General features: G+C 38.3%; 1 protein-coding gene across 1 annotated transcript; it reads right to left on the minus strand.

Annotated features, from left to right (window-relative positions):
• Positions 1 to 23,914: 23,914 nt before the first annotated feature.
• LOC145161418 (uncharacterized) lies at positions 23,915 to 25,827 on the minus strand. Its single transcript, XM_079080923.1, has 5 exons — positions 25,220 to 25,827; positions 25,046 to 25,122; positions 24,892 to 24,928; positions 24,635 to 24,734; positions 23,915 to 24,496 (listed from the first exon to the last, which is right to left on the minus strand). The coding sequence occupies exons 1-5, from the start codon at positions 25,590 to 25,592 to the stop codon at positions 23,947 to 23,949; spliced, it is 1,137 nt and encodes a 378-aa protein (XP_078937049.1). The 5' UTR covers positions 25,593 to 25,827; the 3' UTR covers positions 23,915 to 23,946.
• Positions 25,828 to 26,195: the final 368 nt, after the last annotated feature.

The raw sequence follows: 26,195 nt of genomic DNA on the forward strand, positions 1-26,195 counted from the left end.
GGTGGCCGCAACAACAGCAGCCTCAGTGAGAGCAGCGTACCGCTCATCAAAAGTCTCGATCAACGTGGTCTTGATAGACCCGAACATCTCTGGTATCTCAGCTCGGATGGCCGCGGCCACCTCCTCGTGAATCAGCCTACGGATCTCCTCATCACTGGTACCACTGGTGCCACTGCCCCTGGGTGATGGCGCGTCCCAACCATGATGTCTTTGAAATACAACACAAAAGGAATCAGAGACTCGCTCGAGTATATTCGCACTCGATACTCGACCCTACTTTCTCTCTTAGTACCCCAAAGGATTCTTACTTAGAGTGTGCACTGCTCCGGTGTCTTCAGTAGTACGGGCCCTATACTACCGTCCACACCGCATCAGTATTCACCCTAAGTCCTCCTCCTTGGATCCCAGGTCACCAGTACTCCATATCTCACTAAACTCAGGCTACTCTCAAGTAAACCACTCATAAGTTCCTCGCTGCTACCTACTTACTCTCGAAGCATCTCATAGTAGCAGTAACTCCTAAGCTAAGGCATCACAGATCAGGGCACTCTAGTCCTAATAGTAACACCTAGCCTACTCTAGCATGCATATCATATCATAACACATCTTATAACACATAATGTAAGGGTATTTTGGGAAATCACCGTTCAGGCGCTAGCTAATCGTACACACTGCTCTGCCCTGCTCTTTTCAAAATCTTTTTACTCTTTTAGAAAATTTGTTTATTTTATGAAAACTTTCTCAATTCCTCAGTTTGAGTTCAGATTCATCCGAAGACGCACCCGAATCCCTCAAACCAAGGCTCTGATACCAACTTGTAACACCGTAAATTTCAAAACAATTTTTCGCTTTTTGAAATATAATTTCATTCGTAAATATTCTCGAATTCCAATGTATCACATATCAAATCCATAAAAACACATCCCAAGATCATAATATATAAAACTCCAATAGTGTGTACTGATCATGCCGGCGCCTTCCCGCGATCCTCACTGGTACTTGAAACACATAACACAAAACACTGTAAGCATAAATGCTTAGTGAGTTCCCCAAAATACCACACACAACACATATTAGCCACTCGAGGCTATAACTCTGTTTGACCCTCTGGTCAATATGTCTCAGTGGGACCCTCCAGTCCCATAACTCTGCGGGCCCTCTGGCCCTAACTCTGTGGACCTTCCGGTCCTAACTCTGTAAACTCTGTAACATACATAACATAAATCACATAGAAATCACATCATGCAAAAGCATACAAAATACTCTGTCACATAACTCTAATTACAACCCTAGGTAAAGTATAGTGAGAAGACTCACCTCGAGTAACTCGGTAAACCTCGAACTCTGAAATACTGCACTAGCCTTCACCTAATCACATAAATAAATTCTCTAATTAATACAACTTCTAAAGGCTAGGCCAACTCCTCTCTATAAGTTCTCTAAGAGGGGTAAAGACCATTCTGCCCCTCTAATGGCTCATAAGTCCAAACACTGACTAATCCCTAAAAGTCAACAGAAGTCAACAGTCAACATTAACCAGACTCGCCGAGTGCACTAGAGTGACTCGGCGAGTACATGCCTACCTCCTCGTCCCTGATCCTCACTTGACTCACTGAGTCAACCCTATACTCCCCGGGTCGTTACAGATCGCGAATCACGGGGCAACCCGACTCGACTCGTCGAGTCCCTTATGGACTCGGCGAGTTCCTCCCATGAAAACTCTCAAAAGATCTCTTGAGGTCAGATCTGCTTCACCAAACAGTAGATCCATCCTTCTAACATTCAAAAGTCACGTAAATGTGCAACCTTTACGTGCATGCAACCCATATCAAGCCTCAAATGGAGAAATATCACTAGAAATGGCAACCTAGTCTCCAATTGCTTATTTGCTTGCAAAAAGCTAGAAGGTAGTGACTCTATGGACCTCTCAAGGTCCAGATCTGATATCATCAACACAAAGGGGACCTCATACTCACTAGATCTTATAAAAAAGGGAGGTAAAAACCCTAAAATCATGAAATCTATCATATCAATACGAAATAGAAGGGATTATACCTCCAGAGACAATATCTCAAGATGATTAGCTCCAATCCAAGCTCCCTTCACGTTCTAGATGGATCCTCTCTTCTTTCTCTAGCAAAAATCACCCTAAAAAGAAGATTATAAGCCCTTTCTTGCACTCAAGCCTTCCTCACTCTCTCTAGGGTTTCTCTGGAACAAGGTGGCCTCAAATGACGGCCATCAGGGCCTTTAAATAGGGCACAAGCCCCGAAAATTAGGGCTTCATTTAACAGCGAGGACTCGCCGAGTCCACGCATGGACTCGCCGAGTCCCTTCATTAAATCCAGGCTGGCAGAAGCGCGATTCCACTCGGCGAGTCTGAGCGCCTACTCGCCGAGTCCCTTTCTAAAATTCAACAAAATACTTAAAATAAGATACACGGGTATCCGGATGTTACAATTCTCCCCCACTAGAATCAGACTTCGCCCTCGAAGTCCTGCTCGGCAAACAACTCTGGATGCTGCTCCCGCATCTCCGACTCCAGCTCCCAGGTTAGCTCCGACTCCATCGGCTAATTCTTGACCGATTTTAAATTTAACAATATGAGAAGATTACACTGCTAAACGACCGTGTAGAATTCATAACTTCTACATACGGACACCGTTTTCGACTGTCTTTTTATCGTTGAACTCCTATTAGTGAGATCTTCAATTCTCATTTAGGTTGTGTCGGCTAAAAATCGCTCGATCTAAAATTCGAACTTCGGGTTGTGCACTGCCGATTCGAAACTTAGAAAAATCATAACTTCCTCATACGAAGTCAGATTTGGGCGTTCTTTTTATGCACGCTCTCGGTTTAACGAACACTACGACTTTCGTTTAGATCGCTAGGGCTAAAAAGTCCTCTATCGTAAATTCACTATTTACGTCACGCAGTGTCGTGCCGGTTCTGTCGCGAAACTTCGACATACCATAACTTCTTCGTTATAACTCGAATTTCGGCGTTCTTTATATGCTCGGAATCCTTGTCACGAACACTACAACTTTCTTCATAGATATAGGGTTTATCTAACATTTTATTTTTGACGCTTATTTTTATCCTTTATTTATTACATTATTATAAACAAGTAATAAGCACACAAAAGCACATAATTCACATAATATTCAAGTAATTCATATTTATTACTTTAAATTTGGTTACAACGGTTAACCTAGACTATTACATCATCGCATCAATGCTTAGCCTCGAAACACAGGCGTTACACAGGATGACAAGTTGCCCTGCATCATCACCCGTTAATCTGCTCCTTACTCCTTTGCGAATACTACTCGTTTTAAACTAGGTGTGAGACCCGTATATTATGCGAAGTAATTTAAAAAAAAAGGATTAAACATTAAAGTGTAAGCAGTAAATATTTTTTAATGTAAAACTTTAAAATAAGAAATGATGAAACGTATTCATTGCAATTTAATTTCATATATATATTATATTTAATACTTTATATATATATATATATATATATATATATATATATATATATATATATATATAAGTATATGACTTTAATTTTAAAAATTGAAACAAACCAGAAATTGACAAGTGAATAATATTTATATCAAAAATACCAGAAAATGACAAGTGTCAAAACTCATGAGAGATTGACAAGTGACAAAATTATTTTCATTTATTAGGAAGGATATGATGTTTCGATTTCAATTTGGATTTCAATTTGGATTTCAATTTCGAAATTCGATTATTGATTTTCTTTTGATTACCGATTCATCTGATTTAAAGGTTCTTTCTAGATTTTCTTGATTCCGAGAAACACAAAAATTCCAACAAAAAAAAGCAAGTATTTAATACATAGTCCGACAATCAACCTGGTGTTTTGATTCAAGTATGCTCGGGGTAACAACCAAAATCGAGTTTTAGGGTTAACGTTTTGTCGATTTCTTGAAGGCTCAATTTCTTGAAGGTCCGACATGTGTTCCTCCCCAGATCTCAGAAACATGTTGTAGGGTTCCGATTAGAACCTAGAGAAAGTCAAGCACTCGAACTTCGTGGGATAACCTGGAACTTTCAAGAATAATAAAAAAATTGTTACACCCTCCGATCAGAACTTGAACTTGAAAATGGTCGGGCCTAGGGTTCCGATGGCTCCAGGGTGCCGTTTTATCCCAATCTTGGAACCAATAGATGAGAAGTCAAGCACCAAATTCTCAAAGCTTCAAGAATCAAATTTGATCTTGGTTTCCTGAAATTTCTTGATCTTGGTTTCCTTAAATTTCTTGACCTGGAAAAAGTCAAAATTGAGTTCTTAGATCATATGTAGATCTTTTTGGTCTTAAAGCTTCGATTTTTATCGATTATCAGTTCAGTATGTCGATTTCTTTAAGCTTACAAATTCAAATTTGACCTCAATAACTCAAATTCGAACCAACAGATGAGAAGTCAAGCAGCAGTGAAGAACCAACATATGAGATGGGTTTTGGAGATGAAGTTTGATTCACGGCCTCAATAACTCAAATTCGAACCAACAGATGAGAAGTCAAGCACCAGTGAAGATTCAACATATGAGATGGGTTTTGGAGATGAAGTTTGATTCACATACCCAACACAAAAGTGACAGTACATATGTTCTTCAGCTTCGAAAGGAAACATTATTTATGTCTTTGAGTCAAACAAGTCGTTGGTGACGTGTGACATGTCAAATATTCAGACAGGTGGCAAGTGATCAGGTGGCTTTATTTTAATGACTTGTTAAATGGTACCTGCTGAGTAGGAATGGGTTCACTGGGTGACCCCTTCACATTTTTCATAATGGCATTTTAAAACCTTAAAACATGAATTTGTTCCCTTATAATGCAAAAAATTGTCACGAAGGACCATTTAAACCAAAATCGATAAGTTCGTTGGGCTACAATGACTATAACCCATGTTAAAACTAGCATTAGAACACATTTATGATCCATGGGATGAAAAACCAAGTCTTGTATTGGGGTTGATGTCGTTAACCAACCTAGATTCATGGCAAATAAAGGGTACTCCATGTGACCTGCAACATGCAAAGATGAGGATGAGGAGTGCGGACACCATCCCCTTAATCACTGGGTGAGATTTGTAACAAAACGTTATACCTATTTACGAAAACATCCACAAAAAGATTGATTTTGGTGGGTTTTGTTCACCAAACAAATCAAATTTGTATGGGTTTGGTGATCTCTCTTCGATTTGTTATTTTTTACCAAAACAAAGGAGGTGGGGGGTTTTCTCGAGGGATATGGAATCAATGTAGAGGTGTTGCTGCAATGAAGGGTGGGTGAGGGTGTTGGGGCAGTAAAGGGCGATGATTCCAGAGATCAAAACGATGACAAGTTCAACTGGTGAAGACCTATTAGAGATCTAAGAGAGAAAGAGATTGTGGAGGATGGTTCCATAAGCAAACTCGCACCAGAGATTTGTAATATCCTCCCAGGTGGTGGTAGGTTACATAAACGTGGTGTTTTGGATGAGGGTTTTCTAGCGAGGGAAGAATGAGAGGCAAATAAATACATGTGAGGGTTTCAGAATACTAATGGAGAAGAAGAAGACGTAGGGATATATATATATATATATATATATATATATATATATATATATATATATATATATATATATGGGAGGGCTTAGGATGGATGGGTGGATCAAGTAAAAGTGATTCTCTATGTGTGTGTGTGAAAGAGAGAGATGTGGGCCCATTTCCTTTTAATATTTATTAAATAAGAAACAATGGTATAATAGTTTTTTTTTAGTTTAGACATGGACCAAAACCGCAAGTAAACATGCTCAAAAGGACCAACAATCCAATTTTTCTATGGTTTGGACATTTCTCCTAAAAAAATGAATACCACAGGGACCATTTTTGCACTTTTGTCTATAAATTATCGAGAAAACTACAAATTTGGTCCTTATGTTTGTTAAAAAAATGGGGTCAAGTCCCTAAGCTTCAAATTTTGCATAGAACATCCTTATGAGCATCTTTTTTTGTGGTTTTGGTCTCTATATTTATATTTCGTTTGATATCACCCGTTGGTTTGTTTCACATGCCACTCACATAAGGGTATTTTTGTCTTATTACCTCCCATATCTCTTGTACTCAATCACAACTATTAGAACCCTAATTTCTTGAAAGTCACGACCCTTTATCTTCTCTTTTTCTTTCCCCCCCCCCCCTCACGTTTTCAGAAGGTTGGTTTCTTTAAAGATCACATAACTAGAATCTCAATTTCTTTAAGAAGATTACGATAATCTTTAAAAGTCACAAAAATTAGAAACCTAATTTCTTTCTGAAGGTCATAGTCATCTTTAAAGGTCATGATCCTAATTTTTCTTTCAAAAGGCTTCATTAGATCAAGTTTCAGAAACTTTGTTTTCAGATGACATCCTCTTATAATTCATGGTAAAACACCGGAGGATTGTATTTGGTGTCTTTCATGGCATTTGTTTATTTCACGGGGATTGGAAGCAAAACAAACATTAAGGAAAACTAGTGACTATATTAAATTATAAAGGTTAACTATTTTTCAAAACAAAATACATAGATTATAAAGCTTAAACCTTTGGCAAAAAAAAAAATATATATCAAACGTTTGAAGCAAAATACATTCACCCATCCATGAGTCTGTCAAAAAGTACCTTCTTCTTTTTCAAATTTAGATCAATAACCTCGATGATTGATCAAGGCCACATGGTTTCTCACTTCTGTACCTCTAGACTTTCTAAGGAAAAGAGGTGCTATGCACATTTTGGTGCATTAAGTGAAGCCACTAAGCTGTTTGGACATTAAGTACTTGTGACATCCCCATTTTTACGACCATTTTAAAACTTTTTCTTTATGCTTATTTAAAATAGAGTTTATTCATAAATGCGGAGTTTGGTCTCGCAAAAGTATTTCTGAAGAAATGTTTTTCATTGATTTATAAAAACTTGGGATGTCATAACTGATACATAACATAAGCATAAACATGCCTTACAATATCTTATACTATCGGTCTACATCTCCTCGAATCTCTCTTCATTCATGTACCTTTGTACTGTTACCTGTGATACAAAGAAACTGAGTGGGTCAGGTTGAGAAAACTGCGGAGTATATAGGGTTATCAATCCACAATAATATACTTAATATGTGTAATTATCAAACAATTAACCCGATTACACATCCCTATTTTCTTCTTTATTCTTCCCTAAGGATCTATCCTAAGGGTCATCATAGTCATTGTTGTTGACAATACGTGTTAGTAGGTTTTCTTTCTACTTTCATTCCTAAGGATCTGTCCTAAGGATCAACTTAATCATCGTTGCTGACAGTACCATTACATAGATTTCTCCACAATACGTGTGAGTAGATTTTCTTTCTATTTTCATTCCTAAGGATCTGTCATAAGGATCATCTTAATCATCGTTGTTGACAGTACTGTTACAGGGATTTCTCTGCAATACGTTTCAGTAGGGTAGAGTACATCAAATGGGCATGAAGTCCATCACCTACATGTTATAAACAAACCCGTGTTCCACTAGACTGTCATCAAATAGTATGTGTGACAACCCGAAATTTTGTCCGTTTTCGTTATGCGATTTCCGTTAAAAAAATTTCGAATGCATTAACTTTTCCGTCAAACTTCTTGGTTTTGAAAATAATCTAGTTATGTATATAATTAAATTATTTACGAGTCGGAACCAAAAATCGTGCGGAAACCCAAAAATCTCGAAAAATCAAACATTCCCGGTCTAAGTGAGGTTACGACCGTAAACGTGTTTACGGCCGTAAACTGGTTTACGACCGTAAACTCGTTTACGACTGTAAACCTATTTACGGTCAGTGAAGAGTGGACCCCCCACAACACCCCTATAAATACGATGCCTCCACCTTCATTAGAACATTTCTGGCCAAAAACTCTCTCCTTCTCTCTCTAAGAATCTTAACCGTAAACACTCAAAACGCCTTCAAGCTTCGGAAAACATCGAGAAACCACGTTTGGAGTCACTTTGGAACGTCTGGAAACGCTCATCTTTTCGAAATCAGCAATCAGAACCATTTTTCTTGAGTTTACGGTCCACCTTCAAGAACCGTAAACCATGTTCTTGAGTTTACGGTCCAACCTTCAAGAACCGTAAACCCTGTTCTTGAGTTTACGGTCCAACCTTCAAAGACCGTAAACTCTGTTCTTGAGTTTACGGCCGTAAACTCGCCGAGCCTTCAGAAACCGTAAACTATAGATCACAGCCGTAAACATCTTTTTGGTGGTGCTTTTGGCTGAAAACTCACCCTCTTTGACTCGATCAAGTCCCGGTAACATTCCTCAACCGAATACAAGTGTTCTTATGACACTTTATTTATCGAAATCGCTAATTTAGATACATATATGTATTTATTTGATAATAGGATTTCGTTAAGTGTCGTGCAACAACTCGAGGATCTTCATTTTCAGTCAACGATTTCACGCAACAACTGTGAGTTCATACCCCTACATTTTTTCCATATTTTCAATGTTTTCAGGGGGGGAATACAAGCTAAACATAAATGTTTTCAAAACTTATGCAAATCTCATACTTTAACCCTTTTGTACTGTGTTGAGCATAAGGGACGTTTTCATAAAAATTTGCATTGTTTTCCGGACACGCTATTCACTATTCATGCAAACTATAATCGGTATAGTTTGGGATTTTCTAAACATCACGAGTACAGAAACTTTCACTATTAAACATATGCACGAAGACAGAAATAGTTTACAGTTACATCACCACTTTATCATGGTTTTTCATAACTGTAATTATCATTATATACGGTATACATACGGATTTTCACTACGGTAGAACGCTACTACACTACATGTAAACTAGATTGTACGATACTGTGAAGCGCTACTTCACTACTGTACCCTTAGGTGTACAGGGATAAATCCTACCACTGTATAACCAGAGTCTCCTGGAGGGAGAGCGTGAGATTTGTGAATAGATCTATTCGGGACTGACAATCCCACGTCTGGACTGCTAGCTACAGTTAGGCGGGCACGCCTGAGATGTACAAATGTCATTTAACTCGATGCCTGAAGAACGTTGGAAAGGTCACTAGTCATATCAAGCATGGTTATACGAATCACATTATGTATAAATCACCTTTAGTTTACAACTTAACACTCTTCAATAATTTTATTTTTACTAAATAGAACTGATACACACTACGTATACTGGTTAAAGCCAGGGTTTTTTTTTAAACAGAACCGATTATGCAATGGTTTCACATACAAAATACTTACACTTCATGATTAGTTTTAGCTAGTCACATGAGGTAGTATTTTCGCATATCACTACAGTTTTCAGTAACGAACATTCATGGTTTTATACGAAATCGATAACGCTACCCTTTTCACTAAAGAAAATATCGGATTTTTTTGGAAACATACAGATATTAATGGTTTATTATAGAACTGGTAACACTACATTTTCGCTAAGGAAAATATCGGATTTTCTTGAAACTATACAAATATTTTCCGAACTCATCAACGATTTTCACTACAAACCACCGCTTATGAACTCACCAGCTTTATGCTGATACTCTTTTAAACTGCTTGTATTCTCAGGAAATCAGTAGACAGGTACCTGCTGGGTTTTTGAAGAGTTGAAGCAATAAGAGTTTAATGTTTATATACATACAAGTTATATGATGTAATTCAAACAAGTTTCAGAACTGATGTAAACATTTTTATTTTAGTATGCACTGTACTGGTTGTGTTGCTATGATTGTTATTATTCATTGGTTGTGATGCTACACATGACGTCCTCCGCCCCGTAACGTTTCCTCCATCGGTTTCGGGGTGTGACAGATTGGTATCAGAGCCCTTGTTTATAGCGAACTAGTATACCGAACCTTACGTGGTATACGACTATAAACACTAAGGGGCCTAAGTGCTCTACGCTAAAAGTATACTTTCAAAATATAAAGTATTTTTATAAAAAGTATACGAGCATGCATACATAACAAAATTCGTGTCGCTAGTAGAAAAGAACAAAAGTATTTGGATGCTGGAACACTGCGGTTAAACCTGGGCAGTTATGTAATCATGTCTACGGTGAATATAGCCTGATCAACTATATTCAGTCGAGACATGGCCAACATGTGTTTGGGAGTGACTGTGGTGCTACAGCAGGCCTAAAACTTACCAAAATCATCTCACATAAAATATTATAGGAGTATTTTCGCTAGAATCAAACTCAGTATACAGATTCACTCTAAGTGTTGCTACCTCTTCTCCCTTAAGCGATAACTTACTTGTATTAGTAACCTTTCTGTGTTTATCACTCGGTAGAATACTTCCATTATCAGGATGAGATATATTTTGTTTTTATATCTCGAGGACTTACCATCCTCTTCTTCCTGATTGTTTCTAGAACAAGATGCCTCCTCGACCAAGACCCATCAGAAGGAACGACGACACTCCGCCACCACCACCACCTCCTCAGTTCGACCCTGTCATGTTTCAGGCTGCAGTTACCGCCGTCGTGACTGCAGCAATGACACAAGTGAATGCTGGTGGAACTGGAGGTGGAACCGACCCCCAGAGACAAGATGGAAGTCAGGGACATCAAAAAGAGTGTTCCTACAAGGACTTCATGACTGCGAAACCCAAGTCCTTCGACGGAAATGGAGGTGTCATCGCCCTGACTCGATGGTTCGAGAAGATCGAATCCATCTTCGAAATTTGCGTTTGTTCTGAAGCAAACAAGGTGAAGTTCGCCGCCTGCACCTTCACCGACAGAGCCTTGACCTGGTGGAATGGTCGAGTCAAAACCCTAACCCTGCCAGTGGCTAATGCCATGGGTTGGGAGAGACTGAAGGAGCTCATGCTCGCGGAGTATTGCCCAAGGGGCGAAGTGCTAAAGTTGGACCACGAACTCTGGAACTTGAAGATGAAGGGTTCCGACATCGCTGCCTACACCGCGAGATTTTGTGATCTGGCTCTCCTCTGTCCGGGAATGGTCAACCAACAAAAGGAAATATCTTGGCTGCGAGGCCGACCACATTTGAAAGCGCCAAGGATCTGGCACAGAATCTGATCGATCATGGAATCGATCTGGATGAAGTGGTAGCTGTCTCCGAGCCGCAAAAGGAAAGCGGTGGGAAGAAGAAGAAGTTTGGTAACAAACGAAAGGGTCAGTCTTCGCAGGAGCCCTCCAAGAAACAACAAATAGTGGCAGTTCATGCTGTTACCGCTCCTGCTGCTGCTCCCACTGCTGTTCCAACCACCCAATCCCCTACCGGTGGTTATGCTGGAAAACTACCTCTGTGCAACAAGTGTAACTTCCATCATCACGGACCCTGCCGTAAGCTGAGTTGCAACAACTGTGGAAGGAAGGGACACACAGTTCGATACTGCAAGACACCAGCTCAACCAACCAACCAGGCTCCGGGAGCGGGCACGGGTCAAACTTGTTATGGATGTGGAGAGGCTGGGCACTTCAGGAGAAACTGCCCCAAGGCAACAACTGGTGGCAATACAGGGAGAGTTCTGGTGATGGGCCAGGAGGAAGCAGTTGCTGATCCTACCGTTGTTACGGCTACGTTCCTCCTTGACAACTCTTATGCATGCATTCTCTTCGATTCTGGTGCGGAGAGGAGTTTTATTAGTCACGCATTCAAACATCTAATCAAATGTAAATCCCAACCTCTAACCGAAACATTTACCGTCGAGATGGCTAACGGAAAGAAGGAGAGCACTAACGACATATTCATAGGCTGCACTCTTACCCTAGACAATTATTCTTTTCCTATCGATCTTATGCCTGTGTCCATCAAGAGCTTCGATGTCATTATCGGCATGGATTGGTTGAGTCCCAATCATGCTGATATTCTTTGCTTCGAGAAGGCTATCCGTCTCAATCTTCCCTCTGGCGAAGCTCTCATGATTTACGGAGATAAGCCTAGCTCGAACCTCCGAATCATTTCATGCATCAAAGCTCGGAAGTATCTGCGAAAGGAGTGCCATGCATTTCTAGCTCACGTTTTAGACGTGAAGCAAGGAGTTAGAGACCTCGAGAGCATCCCCGAAGTCTGGAACTTTCCTGATGTTTTTCCCGAAGATCTCCCAGGAATCCCTCCCGAGCGCCAAGTCGAGTTTCGTATCGACTTGGTCCCCGGAGCTACTCCTGTAGCTAAATCCCCTTACCGTTTAGCACCAGCGGAAATGCAAGAATTATCCAGTCAGCTCAATGAGCTGATCAGTAAGGGATTCATAAGGCCGAGTTCCTCACCCTGGGGAGCTCCGATCTTATTTGTGAAAAAGAAAGATGGATCCTTTCGGATGTGCATTGACTACCGAGAGCTGAATAAGCTTACCATCAAGAACCGATATCCCTTACCCAGAATCGACGATCTCTTAGACCAACTTCAGGGAGCCAGTTATTTCTCAAAGATAGATCTAAGATCAGGGTACCATCAGTTGCGAGTTCATGAGAATGATGTGCCCAAAACAGCATTCCGAACTCGCTATGGACACTACGAGTTTGTAGTAATGCCCTTTGGTCTAACCAACACACCGACAGTATTCATGGACCTGATGAATCGGGTGTGCCGCCCTTTCTTAGACAAGTTCGTGATTGTGTTCATCGACGATATATTTGTCTCGCGGAGTGAGGATGACCATAAACAGCACTTAAGGCAGGTGTTGGAAACATTAAGGGCAGAAAAACTATACGCGAAATTCTCGAAGTGCGAATTCTGGATCAGGAAGGTAAATTTCCTAGGACACGTGATTAGCAAGGAAGGAATACACGTGGACCCTTCCAAGATCAAGGCGATTGAGAATTGGTCTGCACCGAAGACACCCACAGAAATCCGGCAATTCTTGGGTCTCGCGGGCTATTATCGCAGGTTCATCTAGAACTTCTCCAGAATCGCTAAGCCCTTAACTACCCTGACCCAGAAGGGTGTAACCTTCAGTTGGGAAGCCAAGCAAGACACTGCATTTCAAACATTGAAGCGGGCCCTATGCAGCGCACCTATCTTGTCCCTGCCCGAAGGGACAGAAGACTTCGTGGTCTACTGTGATGCATCCAATCAGGGCCTAGGGTGTGTGCTCATGCAGAGAGGAAAGGTCATCGCCTATGCCTCGAGGCAGTTGAAAACACACGAGGTCAATTACACAACCCACGATTTAGAGTTGGGAGCAGTGGTTTTTGCGTTAAAGATCTGGAGACACTATCTCTATGGAACCAAATGCACTATCTTCACCGACCATAAGAGCTTGCAACATATTTTCGATCAAAAGGAGTTAAACATGAGACAACGGCGATGGGTAGAGTTACTCAGTGACTACGAGTGCGAAATTCGCTATCATCCCGGAAGGGCCAATGTGGTAGCAGATGCCCTCAGTCGAAAGGAGTATTCAGGACGTAAGGTGAAGGCACTAACAATGACCATCCATTCCCATTTAACCGCGCAAATCAGAGAGGCTCAGCTGGAAGCCTTAAAACCCGAGAACGTGGCAAATGAGTCACTGCGAGGAATGGACAAGAACTTGGAGGTCAAAGGAGACGAAGTGTACTATTTCATGAACCGGATCTGGACCCCAAAGATCGGCGGGTACAGAGAGGTTGTCATGAATGAGGCTCACAAGACGAAATACTCCGTTCATCCAGGTTCGGACAAGATGTACTTGGATCTCAAACAACTTTATTGGTGGCCAAACATGAAAGCGGAAATTGCTACTTTCGTGGGCAAGTGCCTGACTTGTGCCAAGGTAAAAGTAGAATACCAAAAGCCCTCAGGTTTACTTCAGCAGCCGGAAATACCTGAGTGGAAGTGGGAAAGGATAACCATGGATTTTATCACCAAGTTACCCAGATCTCCGAGTGGGCACGATGCCATCTGGGTAATTGTCGATCGATTAACGAAGTCCGCCCACTTCCTGCCAATCAAAGAAAACTTCAAGATGGAGAGACTCACACGGATCTACATTCAAGAGATAGTTCGCCTTCATGGTGTACCTGCATCCATTATCTCCGATCGAGATAGCAGGTTTACATCGAGGTTCTGGCAGTCACTACAGAAAGCTCTTGGAACTAAATTGGACATGAGCACGGCTTATCATCTGCAGACTGATGGACAGAGTGAGAGAACAATTCAGACATTGGAAGACATGTTGAGAGCCTGCGTCATCGATTTCGGCGCATCATGGGACGCTCATCTTCCTTTGGTTGAATTTTCCTACAACAACAACTACCATACCAGCATCAAGGATGCGCCGTTTAAAGCCCTCTATGGCCGTAAGTGCAGATCCCCTCTGTGCTGGGCTGAAGTGGGTGACACGCAGCTAGCCAGGGGTCAAGTCCCCGACAGTACTCTCATTGGTCCTGAGATCATCCGAGAAACAACTAAGAAAATTATACAAATCCGAAAACGATTGAAAGCCTCTCGAGATAGACAAAAGAGCTACGCCGATAAGAGACGAAAACCCTTGGAATTCCAAGTTGGTGACCGCGTCCTTCTGAAGGTCTCACTCTGGAAAGGCATGATACGTTTTGGGAAACGTGGAAAGCTAAACCCAAGGTACATTGGACCGTTCGAAATCCTTGCTAGAATCGGTCCAGTAGCATACAAACTCCAATTACCCCTAGAGCTCAGCAACATCCATCCTGTTTTCCACGTATCGAACCTAAAGAAGTGTCTGTCCGATGAGACACTTGCGATTCCTATCGACGAGATTGAAATCAACGAAAACCTCAACTTCGTGGAAGAACCGGTCGAAATCATGGACAGAGAGATCAAACGAACGAAACAAAGTCGCATCCCGATAGTGAAGGTTCGTTGGAATGTCAAGCGGGGTTCTGAATTCACTTGGGAGCGCGAAGATCAAATGAAACAGAAGTATCCGCATCTCTTTCCTAATCCATGATATGTATTCCATGTTCGAATTTCGAGACGAAATTCCCTCTAACGGGGGGATGATGTGACAACCCGAAACTTTGTCCGTTTCCGTTACGCGATTTCCGTTGATAAAATTTCCAATGCATTAACTTTTCCGTCAAACTTCATGGTTTTGAAAATAATCTAGTTATGTATATAATTAAATTATTTACGAGTCGGAACCAAAAATCGCGCGGAAACCCAAAAATCTCAAAAAATCAAACATTCCCTGTCTAAGTGAGGTTACGACTGTAAACGTGTTTACGGCCGTAAACTCGTTTACGACCGTAAACCTGTTTACGGTCAGTGAAGAGTGGACCCCCCACAACACCCCTATAAATACGATGCCTCCACCTTCATTAGAACATTTTTGGCCAAAAACTCTCTCCTTCTCTCTCTAAGAATCTTAACCGTAAACACTCAAAACGCCTTCAAGCTTCGGAAAACATCGAGAAACCACGTTTGGAGTCACTTTGGAACGTCTTGAAACGCTCATCTCTTCGAAATCAGCAATCAGAACCATTATTCTTAAGTTTACGGTCCACCTTCAAGAACCGTAAACCCTGTTCTTGAGTTTACGGTCCAACCTTCAAGAACCGTAAACCCTGTTCTTGAGTTTACGGTCCAACCTTCAAAGACCGTAAACTCTGTTCTTAAGTTTACGGCCGTAAACTCGCCGAACCTTCAGAAACTGTAAACTATAGATCACGGCCGTAAACATCTTTTTGGTGGTGCTTTTGGCTGAAAACTCACCCTCTTTGATTCGATCAAGTCCCGGTAACATTCCTCAACCGAATACAAGTGTTCTTATGACACTTTATTTATCGAAATCGCTAATTTAGATACATATATGTATTTATTTGATAATAGGATTTCGTTAAATGTCGTGCAACAACTCGAGGATCTTCATTTTCAGTCAACGATTTCACACAACAACTGTGAGTTCATACCCCTACATTTTTTCCATATTTTCAATGTTTTCAGGGGGGAATACAAGCTAAACATAAATGTTTTCAAAACTTATGCAAATCTCATACTTTAACCCTTTTGTACTGTGTTGAGCATAAGGGACGTTTTCACAAAAATTTGCATTGTTTTCCGGACACGCTATTCACTATTCATGCAAACTATAATCGGTATAGTTTGGGATTTTCTAAACATCACGAGTACAGAAACTTTCACTATTAAACATATGCACGAAGACAGAAATAGTTTACAGTTACATCACCACTTTATCATGGTTTTTCATAACTGTAATTATCATTATATACGGTATACATACGGATTTTCACTACGGTAGAACGCTACTACACTACATGTAAACTAGATTGTACGATACTGTGAAGCGCTACTTCACTATTGTACCCTTAGATGTACAGGGATAAATCCTACCAATCTATAACCAGAGTCTCCTGGAGGGAGAGCGTGAGATTTGTGAATAGATTTATTCGGGACTGACAATCCCACATCTGGACTGCTAGCTACAGTTAGGCGGGCACGCCTGAGATGTACAAATGTCATTTAACTCGACGCCTGAAGAACGTTGGAAAGGTCACTAGTCATATCAAGCATGGTTATACGACTCACATTATGTATAAATCACCTTTAGTTTACAACTTAACACTCTTCAACAGTTTTATTTTTACTAAATAGAACTGATACACACTACGTATACTGGTTAAAGCCAGGGTTTTTTTTTAAACAGAACCGATTATGCAATGGTTTCACATACAAAATACTTACACTTCATGATTAGTTTTAGCTAGTCACATGAGGTAGTATTTTCGCATATCACTACAGTTTTCAGTAACGAACATTCATGGTTTTATACGAAATCGATAACGCTACCCTTTTCACTAAAGAAAATATCGGATTTTCTTGGAAACATACAGATATTCATGGTTTATTACAGAACTGGTAACACTACATTTTCGCTAAGGAAAATATCGGATTTTCTTGAAACTATACAAATATTTTCCGAACTCATCAACGATTTTCACTACAAACCACCGCTTATGAACTCACCAGCTTTATGCTGATACTCTTTTAAACTGCTTGTATTCTCAGGAAATCAGTAAACAGGTACCTGCTGGGTTTTTGAAGAGTTGAAGCAATAAGAGTTTAATGTTTATATTCATACAAGTTATATGATGTAATTCAAACAAGTTTCAGAACTGATGTAAACATTTTTATTTTAGTATGCACTGTACTGGTTGTGTTGCTATGATTGCTATTATTCATTGGTTGTGATGCTACACATGACGTCCTCCGCCCCGGAACGTTTCCACCATCGGTTTCGGGGTGTGACAGTATGATGGTCGTCACTATACTCTGGTAGGTAACTACATCATTAGTACACTAATACCATTCCTACATCGTTAATATACTAGTACCATTTCTAACTTGTTAGTACACTAGTACTATTAAAGTCGTGACATCCTATTGTTATTTGCATCATTCATCATACTATGACATCTTATCAGCTTCATCACTTATCATACTATGACATCTTAACTCTACTTAATCTTCTCATTACCCTTCATTATCCAATGTATTATATTCATGAAAATACATATACGACATAAGTCATAGAAAATTTATCTTTATAATATTTCATTTATCATATAACATCTTTACACATAAGCACATATATCATTCAATTATCTAAATATTTCATATCTGTGTGTAAGATGAAAGTAACTATGCACTCACTTGATAAAAGTGGATGCCTCAGAATTTGGGCAGAACTTTGCTTTGGTACTTTATCTTTTCCTCTGACGTGACCTAGGTTCACATTATCAAGTCTTAGTCTTATACTCCTGGCGAAAAATGATATTCTAGATTCCTCACTAATCCCAATGTCTACATCAAGATCTATCAAGTAAGGAATAATTAGGTAGGATCATATTGGAGGTAGGGTTCGTTTGCTATACAGAATATACTATTTGGAAATACCACTTTAAACACCTCACTAAATCCAGCCTAGACATCACTCCCGTAAGTAGATCAATCAGTATAATGACTTAGAATCACTGACAACACTTAATTATAGGTTCATAATAACGACTATGACTACAATTAAAATTTACACTTGAATAAAGTAAGTGTAGCCTAAATTACAGAGATTTTAGCAGAAACTGGGGAATTACGTGGATAGAATCTCGACCCGAATACTTCTTTTCTTCAGACTCCTAGCTACTCCAGAGCCTTGCTAAAAAGTCTGGAAGTCTGGAAAAAGTTGGACTCAAAGTGTGAAAGAAGAGCAAAGAGATCTGGTTTTGAGTTGTGAGAAGGATGCACGCCGTACACCATGCCCCTAGCGAGCCGCACACATTATCGGAAGAGGTGACGTGGCAGATTCCTTGCCTGACACGTGGTGAGGTTTGGGTGGTATGTCAGGCGCGCGCCGCACCTACTGTTGCGCGCGTGTGCACACGAATTTTTATAAATATTTAAAAATTCGTATCTTCTTCATACGAGCTCTGTTTTCAACGTATTTTATATCCACGCGTAGTTGTCGACGAGATCTACAACTTTCATTTAGACTCCGTCGGCTAATTTTGAATTTATTTTTAAAGTTATATTTTTAACAGACTTAAACTGTTAAAGTTCGTTAAAAAATTTATAACTCTCTCGTCCGACGTCCGTTTTCGAATGTCTTTATATCGAATGATAGGTATTGATGAGATCGTCAACTCTCGTTTAAATTGTTTTTTCTAACAATCGACCGATTTCGTTTTCGGTTTCTGTGCAAACACAGTCGCGCTGAAAACTTTGAAAAACAATAACTTCCTCTCACGAAGTTAGATTTAGACGTTCTCTATATGCATGAATTCGACTTAAAAAATATGACGACTATCTTTTAGATCACTTAGGGTAAAAAGTAATTTATCAAAATTTCACTTTTTACGATATGCAGAGTCGTGCCAGTTTAATCGTGAAACTTCGAAGAAGCATAACTTATTCATACGAAGTCGGATTTCAGCGTTCTTTATATGTATGGAATCCTTGTCACATATACTATAACTTTGGTTAAGATTATTTATCCTAAATAATCTTCTATCAAAAAGTCATTTTTAAAGCTTGTTATATTTTAATTAACTAGCCCGAATCTGCGGGCGTTTCACTACTTCTCTTCATACCCTCATATAATTTCCTCTCACATACCTATAATTATATTCCTTTTCTCAAATCCTTCATATATCATGTTTTATTTGACTAATGAGCTAACCTTTGTCTTTTACGAGTATGCGTTTTTTTCTAGTGGTTTTAAGTTATGGATGTAGTTTTTTAAGTAGTTTCTTAGTTGTAGGTTTGGTTGTTTATAAAGAGAATAAGTTCAATACCATATTATTGTTATGACATCAAAATAACACTTTTGTGGCTTCTTGTTTTACGAGAGGACTTAATCATTGTTTACCGATTAATGTTGCTTGTTTAGAAAAGGATGGTCATTATCGCATACACATACCTAGTATATCTTAAAATATTAGGTTATTATTATATACATTCCTACTATATCTTAAATACTTATGAAACTGTTCATATACTCTTGTATATACTTATAAAAAGGCAATTATTTATACATTGCTATATGTTCATACGCTAGTATCTCATTACTACAACTTACACATTACTTGTATCTTACAATGTCTTCACCGTATAGGTTCACCTTCAGGAGCAACCCCTAACATGACCTCTAAAGAATACAATAAATGTATTGCTTGGTATTCTGAGGTGGATAGGGTTGTAAATGAATCGAACGAACACGATCAAGGGCTTGTTTATGTTCGTTTGTTTAAGTTACCCGAACAAACAAACGAACACGAACGAATTAACATATGAGTTTTCTTATTCATGTTTGTTCGTTTAACAAATTATGTTTTTCATGTTCGTGAACATGTTAAACAAATATAAACGAACAAACATAAATGAACGGAGATAAAAAAACATATATGAACATATACAAATATAAACTAACATATTATATAGTAATGTATTAAAAAAACAATTGACCATATATGAACCTAAAAGGAACTTAAATGAACGAACATAAACGAAAGTGATGAACATAATTGAACGAATGATACCATTGTTCGTGTTAATTCGTTTAACTAAATGAACAAAAATCCATGTTCGTTTATTTATTAAATAAAGAGTAAATTATATAAATGGTCCCTGTGGTTTGGGGTAATCTGCGTGTTTGGTCCCTAGATCGTTTTTTAACTCGGGCGGTCCGTAGGATGTATTTTTGTTGCACGTTAGGTCCCTGACAAACATAAAAAGACTAAATTATCCTTCTTTATTTCTTTTTAATTTCTTTATTCTTTATTTGTTATTTTCCTACTAAAAAAATGCTTATTAAATAAGGTGGGTCCCACTCCCACTCCCACTCCCACTCCCACCCTTCATCTTCACCTTCACTATCATATTCTTCAACCTCCAAACCCGTCAACGACTTCATCTACCACCACCTCCTCACATTTCTTCTTCTTACCTCTATCCCCTCCCCTACTTCGCTACAAACTTACGTAGCATTTTCCTCGTCTTTCCCTAAAACCCAAACATCGTCGGAAACTCTGTTCCTTTCATCGAAAACCTGCATAACCCTTCCCCTTTCTCCGCTTCTTCCTTCTGGTCCGGTCATCTTCTCCATCGTCAGAAAAGGTTGCAGGCAAAATCAATTACTTAGGGTTTAAATCCAAAAAAACAAAGAATATCCCGAAACCCCATATTTTCCTTTCTTCACTTGCCTTTCTACTCCGGTGAAAACCCTAAATCGACGACTTGTACCTCTACCTCTCTATCCTCTTATGAGACTTGAAATTACTTAGGGTTTAAATCCAAAAAAATGAAGAATATCCCGAAACCCCGTATTTTCCTTTCTTCACTTGCTTTTCTACTCCGGTGAAAACCCTAAATCGACGACTTGTACCTCTACCTCTCTATCCTCTTATGAGACTTGAAACTACCATACCAACTGGAAGAAATTATGATGACTCTTGGAATTAATTAGGACAACTCTGACCACCGATTCCAACACCAAAACACCACCACAAACGCCACCTGAAGCTTGCTTGATTTGAAGACGTACAAGATTAAACCTGATGCAACCAAAACTGAAAACAACCTCAACCTTTCCTCAATTTCTCTCTACAAATTGTTTACTAAGGATGGAGGCTAAGGTCGACTTGTAGGTTTGTGTTTGGTTGAATATTTGAAGACCTACAAGATTTGACAACCTGTACCTCCACCTATATTTATAATTTTTTATATTGATTTTCTAGGTTTGATTTTACTTAATCTGTTTGCATATGGTGTTGTATTAGGGATTTTTGAATCTGGATTATATCTGTAGTTTTTGCCTAAGGTATTTTGGTTTTTGGATTTGATTTTGAGCTACATACTCGATTTTGGATTTAGATTTGAGTCACAGGTTCTGACTTTGGCTTTGGATCGAATTTTATATTTGATTTTGGTTGAATATTAGGTATTCTGTGTTGAATTTAAGATGATTTCTTTGGTACCAAATATGTGGCCGAAGATGGTGACCAGAGTTAGTGTCGGGAAACTTGGTAGTCTCCGTCCATTGGGGGGAAGGGAAGGAGATTAAGGTGGGTGGGTCCACTTCAATTATTTATAATTAATGTTATTTAATTATAGTTGAAGTAAATAAAAAAGAATTAACAAAATAAAAATATATCATTAAGGGCAAAATAGTCTTTTTATGTCTGTGAGGGACCCAATGCGCAACAAAAATACATCCTAAGGGCCTTCCGAGTTAACAAATGATTTAGGGACCAAGCGCGTAGATTACCCCAAACCACAAGGACCGTTCGTGTAAATTATTCTTAAATAAAACGAACATAAATGAACTTTCCGCCGAACAGTTCACGTACAATTCGCTGAACGTTCGGTTCGTTTACAACCCTAGATGTGGAGATTAAGAAACATACTTAAAGATAGTCAGATGTTAATGTTTAAAAGACATGTCTATCTACATACTGCAGATCATGAAAAAGGATTATAAGTTTTTTTTATTGCAACTCAGTTCTTTATGAAGATGTTCTTTCAATATTTTTTTAGGAACAATTTATATATGCATTTAGTAGTAACGTACTATGTTTTGACTACTTTATTTTGGGTTGTTGATGTTTTATAACATATTTTGGTTGTTGATGTTTAGAACATTCTGTGTATGCATTGCATTGTTTATAACACATTTCAATTGTAATGCTGTGTTATTTACCATTATGTATGAAGTACCAAATGATGCATATGAGTTGTCCTAATAGTGTGTTGTGGTGATTTTATTGCAATGTTTGAAGTTATTTACCAATAATCTATCTTAATTCCGTACTCCTATTAATTTTACACAAATTGTGTATTGATTCTATTTGAAATCTAAGATGAAATTATACAATGGAGTTTTTGAAGTCGATGGGTGTGGATGTTGTATATCATAATGTTAGAGGCAAATTTTGGTTATATGGTTTGTAAGTGGTAAGGTCCATATAATTCTGCTAATACTTCTCTTGTTAAGGTAAATAAATCTATGGATCTTTTTATTATTTGAAAGACCCACAACATGAACTTTTTATGTTTTTTCTTTCGAAAATGGATAGTTCATGGACTATATTGGAGGATCTATAAGTTGCATAATCCAATTGTACTTGAAGACTTATTAAATGAATTGCTATCTTGGTTGGGATAGGGCTTAATTACAACCAACATTTCTCATTCAAATGAGCTGCAACAATGAGATTAATTCACTGGGAATCTGAAATGTTTTTCTGGCAAATGGTTGTGGTGATGTTTGGTGGTGGGAGGGTTGTTTGTCAGCAACTATGGAATCTGGGAGGCGGTGGTGGGTCATAATGATGAAGATGAACAATGTGGGTATTAGGGAAGATAATCTATTGAATTACCCTCATATGAGAGGAACATGAAGCCACTAATACAACCGAATTTTAAGGAGGTTTAAAGCGATGGACCAAACCCAGAATGAAACTTATCCATAAGGATGTTTTATGCAAAATTTGAAGTGCAGGGACTTGAATCTTAGTTTTTTTGACAAACACAATGACAAAATTTATAGTTTTCTCTAAATTTTAACTATTAAAGAATGAATCAAGTGGGTTATAAGTTGTACATAAAGTGTCTCTTTATTTTCTTTGACCTACCCACCATGCATTATCGACTATGTGTCTCCCTCAATATCATTGCGTCCTAATTTGATACATAGAGTGTCGCTGGACCAATATATTAAGAAATCTTCGAACTCCTCACCATTGCCCAGTTTGGGATATAATCTAGAAGCAAAGAGATCACCTTTTTGTTAATCTTGAATTTACTATGGTGCTTTGAAACATATTGCTTCGCGGTGGTCTATTGATCTTCATATTCATCTTTCTATGGTCGACGTTTCACAGGGAAATCGTATAAAATCAGGCGGTCTTCAAGAAAGTGTTTAAGTTGTCTTCATATTTTAGAAAATTGATATGTAGTCGTTATTTTGTACTTGAAATAGGAGTAGCCGAGTAGGAAACATAAAATGAATTTGGTTGGTTGACTTGAAAGCTTAATTCTAGTTTTGTTTACTTTGTAATGTTTTTTCGAGCTCCTTGATAATACTAAATTCTTCTGCCTTCAAAAAAACTTAATAAATTATAAATTTCAAATTTCTAACTTACAACATATTCCAAAAACTATCTACATGCTGTGCTAATACTTGACTAATTTTAATTGGATGATCTTTGAGATCCTTAAAAAAATATAAGACACACCCTGGTTGAAGACAAAAAGAACTTTTAATTAACACTAGTAGAAGTACTAGACCACTAGTGGCAGTAATATATATATATATATATATATATATATATATATATATATATATATATATATATATATATATATATATATATATTATAAACAAGTTAATAGTAATCTGTGCAATGTTTTCTGGGACAAAAGTACTGCAAAATCTCACTTAATCTTTGTCTCTTTCACAAAGTTAGATCAAGAGATGCACTGCAACCGCCCATTGTTTTTGCATGCTTTGACCTTTTAATACTACTAGAATTTGAAGTAGAAGTAGGCAAAACCAATGATAACGATAAGTTGTTCTCATCAAATTCATCATTTTTCTTTAAACTGTTCGTATGTTCCACTTCTCTCGGGTTCCTGACTTTTAATGAGAGATTCAAATCAAGATGTTCCGATTCTTGATCAATCTCCTTTCTTTTAAGTAACCTTTTCTCTTGGTCTTGATCTCTGACCATCACATTTGTGTCCATCTGAGTAGTTCTTCTAATTTGATTAGCCATTGATAACCCATAAGGATTCTTGAATAATCCAATCTGGAACTCTTCGATGCTGTTGCTTCGGAAGCTTCTCCATCTATCATGATCTTGGTTTATGCTCGAATGATAATTCCTGATGTTGTTAGTTGAGAGAATCTTCTCCGCCAATGAACCATAAACCCCGTGGTTTAATCCGGTCATGGAAGAATTATAATTTAGGTTCGTTTGCGGACTCCATAAACCATCTTGATATCTAAAAATGGAAATAGAACAGTAGTAAAACGGTATCAGTAAGTCGCTATTAGTTTTAGCATTTGTGCATTGATCAACTAGCTCACAATTTATTCATTTTATAATTAAAAATTATGACGTTTTGAAGAATAGACGATACCTAAGATTGGAAAGTGATCTCCGATTATAGCTTTGGAGCATTGGAAGTTGGCTAAGGTTGTACATATGGTGATCATCACCCTCACTAAGAAGCCCTTGTTCTGAAATAATTAACAAAAAATAACTCATTACTTACTTTCATATTATGATTGATTTCATTAAGTGGTTTAGAGTTAGATTTTTAATCTTTTTAATTACGAAACCCTAATTAACAACAAACTTATTTTCCACCATCTATGAATTTGAAATTATGTATACCTTGATCTGGATCGTCGTTCTTCTTGCTTCTATACATCTGATGAAACAAACCAAGAAACTCAAAATTTATATATTCAGCATAATATACAAAATTAACTGGTTGATGCTGCAAAAAGTATTATTTTTCTTGAATGAAACAAATTAATATAAGTACCTGAAGATGGCTCTTGACATGAGAGATGCTAAGGCCTTTGATATTCATTAGTTGAAGAACTAATTTTGGCGTTGCTCCTGCACCATCAAAATCAAAGTTGAAAAACACATTAAGTTCCATTAAATAATTAAACCAAAAACATAAATATATGAAACAAAAGTCATTTATACTAACTTTCTTGACCTCCCAGTCGTTCAATAGCATGAACAAATCGAAGATGAAGATCAGGTGTCCACCTAAGCCTGGGATTCTTGGAGCGAACATATGGTCTAACTGATCCTGTGACTGACCCGCTCGCTTTCTTATCACTTGTCTCCTCAACAGTGCTGTTGCTGGATGTCGATCCATTTTTGAGTCCGCTTCCACCAGTAGAATCATGGTCAACCTCTTGTGACGATTCATCACCTTCATCGTCATCCATATCATAATCTTCTTGTTCGACTTCATGAAAAGTGGGGTTTTGCTTTGTGGGGTAGTCTTCCTGTGCATCTTTTTCATCAGAGTCGCCACTTTTCTTCATTTCTATTTTGGGGTTCTGATCCACCATGAAAAAGATGAAGAAACAGTTGAAGGTATAGGGATTAGCGCCGTTGTTGGGCGTGTGTGGTTCTAACTAGTTATAGACATGGTTTTGTTCTCTTTCCAGATCACACACACTCAGAAGTTGAGAGGACAAGTAGTTGGAACTTATTCTGTGGAAGATATATAGCAGCTTAATTAGCTGAGCTCTTCCAAGCAAAAGTTTGCTAGAATTGGAAAGAAAAAAAATACCTTGCCCTAGATAAATCAATCAATCTATCAAATATTAATCTCTCTCTCTCTCTCTCTCTCTCTCTCTCTCTCTCTCTCTCTCTCTCTCTCTCTCTCTCTCTCTCTCTCTCTCTCTCTCTCTCTCTCTCTCTCTCTCTCTCTCTCTCTCTCTCTCTCTCTCTCTCTCTCTATATATATATATATATATATATATATATATATATATTATGAATAATATATTAAAAGAACAATCATATAGTTTAATTAATATTGGTCAAGAATTATTTGAGAATTAATTATATGGCTGAAAGAGATTAAATAAATAAGGGGGACTGGAACTGTCAATTATAAGATAATTGATTTTGGGCTGTGAATCCTTATGAAAATAAGGGGGACGAAA

This window comes from Lactuca virosa, chromosome 2 (genome assembly GCF_052849685.1).
Source record: "Lactuca virosa cultivar CGN04683 chromosome 2, Lactuca_virosa_CGN04683_v6, whole genome shotgun sequence".
Lineage (NCBI taxonomy): Eukaryota > Viridiplantae > Streptophyta > Magnoliopsida > Asterales > Asteraceae > Lactuca > Lactuca virosa.